We start from the raw sequence: 7,524 nt of genomic DNA on the forward strand, positions 1-7,524 counted from the left end.
ACAAGAACCTAAGCTTGTAGACAAGCTAGAGGAGAGTATCAGTGACCTACTAAAACCAAGGACTTCTACAGACACGCTGCATTTATGGTCTACTATAATGTTCCTCCTGCCCACCCTCTGCTACACAAGCATGAAGGATTTCTTCATTCCACAAAGTTTAGGGTTTAATAGCCTGTGAGGCTTTTTTATACATTACTTCTCTAAATCTCCGGGTATTTGAATAATATACTTTGTTCATATTAAGAAAACACTACATATAATTTTATTTGTAGAATATCAAGTTGAAAACAGATATAAAAACAACTGAACATATAAACTTTACAGGAAACCCAACTAAAACAATAAAACAGTGCATTTTGCTCGATAGTTTAATTTCAGTATGATCTTCAATAAAAACCTTACTCCAATAAACCTGAATATTTCAGCCTTTGTTATCATTTCTCTACTGCATTAAAGAATCCTAAGTCACTTTAACAACCATTCTAATTAATACATCCCATAACACAACAAGTTGCTGCAGTAATTCCCATTGCATGAATGCACATGAACAGTGCTATATATAAGAAAGCCAAACCATTTAAAAAGTGTGACGAGATTTACACTATGAATAAACTGAACACAAACCCAAGTGAACTCTGAAATTACAGAGCTGCGCTAACAAAAAGGCACATTTTACTTTAAGTGTGAATTCACATTTCTAGAAGGTTAAATTTTGTGCCCAGGCAACTTCAAGTCATCACAGAACAATCAGCCAAACAACTCTAACTGCACATATCTGAACTTTCAATAGAAAGATCTGGCTTCTATTTCTTTAATCCAGTTTTATTAAGGAAGAAATTAAATTAGAAACAGAAGGGCTCCCCCTCCCATATTTACAGACTGCAAACTATACGGCTTTCTCATCAGAAATTGTAGTTTTCTTGTCAAATTTTGTTAAGCTTCGTAACTATCAGCACCCTCACAGTTTGGTCAAAGGCCCCACAGACACACAGTCCCTTTTTGTCAGGGCTCCAGTCCAGGCTAGAGATGGGCTGTGTTGACAGTGTCACATTCTGCAAGAGACTAACAGACCCTGCCACCCCCATCTCAGATCCTTCCGAATCCTTCTTCGAGCGCTGGGCTGGGTACTCACTGCCAATGAGAAAAGTAAACCAAAAACAAATACTTAGAAATTTATTGATACAAACACATCATCATCCTCTTTATGTGCTGCTCTATAGATAAGGCAAATAAATGTCTTAAAAGTAATGAACAATCATATCCAGCTATATCTACACTGCATCCTTTAGTAGGTATTTCATGAAAGAAAAAAGGAGGTACGAAATTTTAAATCCTGACACCTCTGCCCTTCATTTTTTAACTGGTTGGCTTTTGCCACAAGCAGAAAAACTTCATCACAACTATGCTTCTGAAGCTTAAGGCACCAGCTTCATTGCATTTAGAACAATTAAAGTATTTTTCCATGTAATGTAAGAAGATGTAGACATAAGACTCATTAAAAGCCAAGGCTTTCCATTTTCTTCTCAGATGGAACTGCTACCATATGAGAATTTTAAGAAACCAGTTTTTTTCCATTTATCACCTTGTTAACCAAGGATATAATTAGATCTTCCTTATGTTAAGACAACAAGGACAAGATTCACCTGTGGTGTGACATTCTCTTAGGGATTAATTCAAGATTCCAGATCAAGTACTGACACTGAAATCACCTTTCTACTGCATTTGTAAGCAATAATTTTAACCAGATATTCTGAGGGTGGAAGCAGGACCCCACTCATCATTTTCAGAAAGATTCTTTCTTAAAACATTAAATGGTTGATTTCTTACTCCTGGCTGGAGAAGTGATCACTTACTATTTCCACAGATGAAGGCTCCCAGATCCTCCACTTGTCATAAATATATCTCTGTTCTGTGGCAGGTGCCGAACCTGCCAAATGGTAGATTTTTGTGCCTAATAAAAAGAAATCAGCATTATACAGAAGTCATTTGGGGATGAACCTCATAGGAAAGGACACAGAATCTTAAAACACAGATCACTTGTACGAAAAGAGCCCAGCCTTCTCATGGTGGATGGTTAATTCACTGTATTGTATCTCTTAAAATCATTACTGGAAGGGAATATACTACAAACACAGTGCAAACACAACAAATAGTCAACAAGTCAAACCTCATCCAGGGCACAGCAAGATCATACAGCAACAGAAATCACTTAGGGAAAAACCCCAACACATGTCCTGTGACTTAATGCATATCTGTCTGCAAATGTCCACAAGGAAAAGCTTAAATGCACTAAATGACCAACAAATGCTATTTTCACATTTTATTACAAAATTATTTATAAATAAATAAAATTTATTATTTTATTCAGTAAAAAAAGTCTTTGATTCAGAGTAAAGTACCTCCAATACCTTATCTGCTTTGAATGATAGTATGGAAAATACTAAGAGATACTAAGTTGAAACTCAGCCTTTTCTAAAAAACGGCAGTCCTAAAGAACTTCACCACAAAAGTGTCTTTTCTTGAATTATCACCAGATTTTGTTCACTAAACAAAAAAACAAAACAAAACCAAAAGAAAAGTTTTATAAAGTAACCTGGGCATTTCTTACCTATTTGTACTACACCTGTAGTAATTTGACAGCATGAATTTAGGAGGTTTGTCTCTTGTTAAGAAATTCTCAGTCCCCCCCATACCTTCTCTGAAACAGAAGCAAAACCTTTGGTTGGATGCTGAGTTCTCATATCAAAAACATGGAATTTTCCCTCAAGCGATGTGGCCACCAGCTTATTCATATTTATATCTTTTCTGTCAAACTCCACACTGCAAACCTGGAAATAGAAAAAGGTAAATTCAGTCTTGTAATTTAGCAACTGTTAAAACAATGGGTGTTTTGTGATTTGTAAATATGTATTAATCATTGGTTATTTCCACAATGACATCATCACCAAATTGGAAATAAACAAGTTCATCTGAAAACATAAATCCACTGAAAAATACCCCATCCTGTCCTGATCAAGAGTGTGAGGGGTACAACTTGCTGAACTTAAAAAAAATTATTCCTTGGTACAATCTCAGCAGAAATGTCTTCTGGGTAAGTTTCACACAGAGTCCTTTTAATTTTTCCATCCTACAAAGGAGCTGGGATTAAAAATACTTTTATGGTTTTCTTACCCCATTCTTAATGTTGGTCTCCCATCGTAGTGACATGGTCTTTAAGTCAAACAGTTTAATGTCCCCATTGTCATATCCAGCACATACGACACGTTCCTCTTGATTGTATGCATTGCCTGGACACAGAGAGAGAATTAATCAGAAAAATAAAACCTCTTTAAGTCTGTAAATTTCAGAAGTCCCAGGCCTGCAGTTTCAACTTACATTTATACAACAACAAAAAGTTACTGTTGGGATACTAAGATTTGGTGAACCAGATGGTTTTCAAACCTGAAGGGTCTAGAAAAATCTTGTGTAGGACACAAGCAGCTTGTTCTTTCCAAAGAAAAATGCAGATCTCACATCAAGCATGGCTGTTTTCTTTAATTAGCTCTTAAGCTTCAAGGGTCTTCTCTTAAATTAAAACCTTAATGCTTGGTAGTTGGAACTACACTATAACACTGATGTGTTCCCTGTACATGACAACATTTACACTCCTTCAGGACCACACAGCTGGATATACTGTTTTTACATTCCCAGGCACAAAAATAAAGCTTACACAGCTTATCTGTGAAACCACAGAATCATCAAATCATTTAGGTTGGAAAAGACCTTCAAGATGATCGAGTCCAACTACAAATGGTGACCAAAAGTGATCAGAGATTGAAACATAAATTTAGAAGAAACATAAAGATTTTAGTTATAGGCTAGCTGTGTTGAGATTAGGAAAGAACTTGGGCCCAGTGAGAATTAATTAAAATAGTTAGGAGAGCTGGACCTGAAATGGGTTTTAAGATGTTAGTAACTGATTGCCAAATAACTGATGATCTGTCATTTGCATGTTTGCTTAGCTGTGCTTAGAACGAGGAATAGAAACTTTGATAAGTTGGTGTAGGGAGCAAGGACAATTACCAATTTCCTCCCTTGGTGGGAACCCGTTCAAAAGTCACGCCAAGAGGAAACTTAGAGGTCACTAAAGTAATTCGGATTGTTAAAGTTCAAAAAGGCAAAAAGGCCAAAATGAGGAAGATGAGTTACTTCATCTTTCTTGGGACCACTGACCCAATTCAAGACCACTGACTCCATTCAGGACACACACTATGCATGCTTAATGACATTTAAGCTCATTTCCATATGAAGCGGAGAATGGGAGGTGTTAATGTTACGAATATGCATTTGTATTTTGGATATTCATAATATTTGGAAATAAAAAGTGTCGTGTTGGCTTGGCTCGGGGCCCTGCGTCTTAGGGAGCTATCCCACGCAGTGCCCGGTGCCAAATAAAAACCTGTCTTATTTTGAAGAAAAAAAAAGCCACACATAAATTTAACAGTGTAGAAAAGCAAAACCTGCTAATTATGCATCCATACAAAACAAAGTATTCCATAACATCCTGAAATACATTGATCATCATCAAAGCACAATCATATTAGATGGAGGAATGGTCATAATCTGATCAATTACCAAATGCCACAGTCCAGCAGTCTCTTTTGCTCTCCCCCTGTACAGGTTCCATATTAGCCACAGGAGTGTCATTCTGCCTAGGGTCCCACACCTTCACAGTTCCTGGGAAAGAAAGACAATAGATTTTGTGTTAGGAACACGCTGTCGTATTTTGTTCATCTTCCCAGAAAAACCCTTTGCTTTTCATTCTAACCATTCAAAAGACAGGAGCAACTCTTTCAATTCTAGAAAGCCTCTCTCTGTTTTGTGGATATAAGAACCACAAAAGCAAACAGAAATAGAGTAAAAGCATTTGTCAATGATGTATTTTCTCTAGCTGATATTTTGCATTTATTCTGCTTTGTATTCCTTCTGTCTCATGCCCAGTGACAAACAGTACCTTTTGCTTATCTGTGGCTTCTAGAAGAATTAGAGAAAATCGGTCCCAAGCAAGGTTCAAAAGACAGTGTACAAAGAACTAGTTGCAACAGCTTGTAACTAGTTCGGATGGCAGACTGTGCCCTGCCATCAAGAGCTTGCAGGCTCAGAGGAACTGGAAAGACTTGCAGAGTTCACTAACTCACCATCTCGACTGCCAGTCACAATTTCTGGTGCACCTTCCCCAATTCCTAAGCCACCTACACCATCTATACTGTTTATGATTTCCTTATGACCTTTCACAGAATACACTGGTATTTCAGGAGCTTCTAAATTCCTAGGCAAGAAAACAAAAGAACAGAAAACATGGCATTTTTCCTTGACACTCAGGATTTGTATAAAAATGAAAGGAAACTTGAGCACAAATCATAAAAGCTCAGATTAATGGTGAGAACAAATATGGATGTCACCACTAAGAACCATGAGTCTTTGTTGGATTCCTTCTTTGGCTACTGCTTTGGACTGTTCTGAAAGGTTTTGCTCTGTTCTGGCCCTCCCTGTTTGTAAAGGCAGTTGTGGGATTCACCACAGCAACAGCTCAGACCCAGTTTTTATGCTGGGCTCAAAAATTAATCACACCACAGATCAAAATACTCCAATTAGCTTTACTTTCAGTAAGTCTATAATTATTATAAAATAACTTGATTCATTGATCCCCACCTAGCTCTGACTACTGCTCTTTAATTCAGGTGAATATTGTATTCAGCCATGAGTTTCATGGTTCTTTCCCACTGATTCCCATTCTTCAAGAATCCTTCAGAATTTTATTTTACATTTCAACTAGCAACTGTTCCATCTCATTCTTGCTATTCCAACAAGAACCTGTAGTTCCTTGACACAGGTTCCTCGACATATAATAATAATGATAATAAACAGTCCCCTTTTGACACTACTACTTTATTTGATAATCAATTTACCTAGAAATTAATTACACAAATAATTCAGGGACCTAAAGGAAACATTTGAAACTTCAAGATTAAAAATATGTATTTAATCTAGACATGAAATTTAGGTTGAACACAACCTCTTGTTTGTACTCATGCATCCATTCAAAAGCTTATTTTCAGAGGACAATTTCACAGAACTTTTAACAGTTTTTTGTAGCTGCACACAGAAGATGAGAGTGAAGCAGCACTGAATTAAACACTGTGCAGAAATTTTGTGTTGTTTCTACAAAACAGGCATGGTCCAAATACAGTAGCCAGCAAAGCTTGCACTGGGTCTCAACCACAGGCAGCATGGAGAGCATCTCATGCAAAAGCCACATACAGAAGCCTCTGTTCAGACAGACACGCACAACATTAGGTGAAAAAGCTCCCAGAGAATATCTGTGCTTACCATATGTTAAGGTTTCCATCAAAATCTCCCGTAGCTAAATATCTTTGCTGCAGAGATGTAGCACCAAAAGTTCCACATTTTATAGGTTTGGGCTTTTCGATCTTTTAAATAAAGGAAATGTCTGTGTCAGCACATGGAAAAGGCAAAAACACCCACAGACCACGCAGTTCTTAGGAGTGTACAGGAGCAGGTGTCAGCAAAACACACGTGGGATATTTGGTGCAAAATACTATCAAAATGCTATCAAAAGCAAGCTACGCTTTGAATTTAGTCCTTGTGCATAGAAAAGCAGAGGGTCCAGTTTACTGGTCTTAAAGGTTTGTAGCCTAGTGGGGCCTTATGAACCTGAGGAACTGCTGCACCTCAGAACAAGCAAACACTCAAAGGTCAGTCTGAGAGAAAAAACCAACCAAACAAAAAAGCAAATAACCAACCAACCAAAAAAAAAAAAAACCCCAAAACCCAATCAAAAACCAACCAACAAAAAAACCCCAAACAAACAAATGAAAAAACACCCAAAAAAGCCAAACACAGGCAGAAACCAGAAACCCATAACGCAACCCACGAACAACGCAGGAAACACGGCAGTAAACAATCACAGAATCACAGACTCAATTAGGTTGAAAAAGACCTCCGAGATCATTGAGTCCAAGCTATGACCAGACACCACCACGTCAAGCAGACCATGGCACTGAGAGCCACATCCAGTCTTTCCTTAAACATCTACAGGGACGGCGACTCCACCACATCCCTGGGCAGCCCATTCCAATGTCTAATAAACCCTTTTGTGAGGAAATTCTTCCTAATGTCGAATCTAAACCTCCCCTGGTGTAGCTTAAGTCTGTGCAGCTTAAGTCTTGCCTGGGAAAAGAGACAGACTCCTACCTGGCTACAACCTTTCAGGGAGTTGTGGAAAGCGATAAGGTCATCAGTTATCAAAAACCGACAGGGTATCACTGAATCAGCACATTTAACATGCAAATCAGCCCCTGTTTTTTATCCCCGGGTTCTGGACAAGCGTCCTGGCAGCCGTTCCCGAGGGGACCGCGCTCACCTCTCGCAGCAGCTCCAGACGGGCTCCGTGCAGCTCGTACAGCTGGACGAGGCCGGTACCGCGGGCGGCGCTGCCCAGGCACAGCAGGCGGGCGCTCCGGG

At 38.6% G+C, this 7,524-nt stretch overlaps 1 protein-coding gene across 1 annotated transcript; it reads right to left on the reverse strand.

Annotated features, from left to right (window-relative positions):
* Positions 1-239: 239 nt before the first annotated feature.
* On the reverse strand, positions 240-7,519 carry WDR92 (WD repeat domain 92; the record flags this gene model as incomplete). Its single annotated transcript, XM_008635465.1, has 8 exons — positions 240-1,131; positions 1,854-1,951; positions 2,694-2,828; positions 3,172-3,287; positions 4,615-4,716; positions 5,178-5,308; positions 6,370-6,470; positions 7,424-7,519. Coding segments are annotated over 8 exons (987 nt in total), but the record flags the coding sequence as incomplete, so codon positions are not given.
* Positions 7,520-7,524: the final 5 nt, after the last annotated feature.

The sequence above is a fragment of the Corvus brachyrhynchos genome, unplaced genomic scaffold, assembly GCF_000691975.1.
Source record: "Corvus brachyrhynchos isolate BGI_N302 unplaced genomic scaffold, ASM69197v1 scaffold416, whole genome shotgun sequence".
Classification (NCBI taxonomy): domain Eukaryota; kingdom Metazoa; phylum Chordata; class Aves; order Passeriformes; family Corvidae; genus Corvus; species Corvus brachyrhynchos.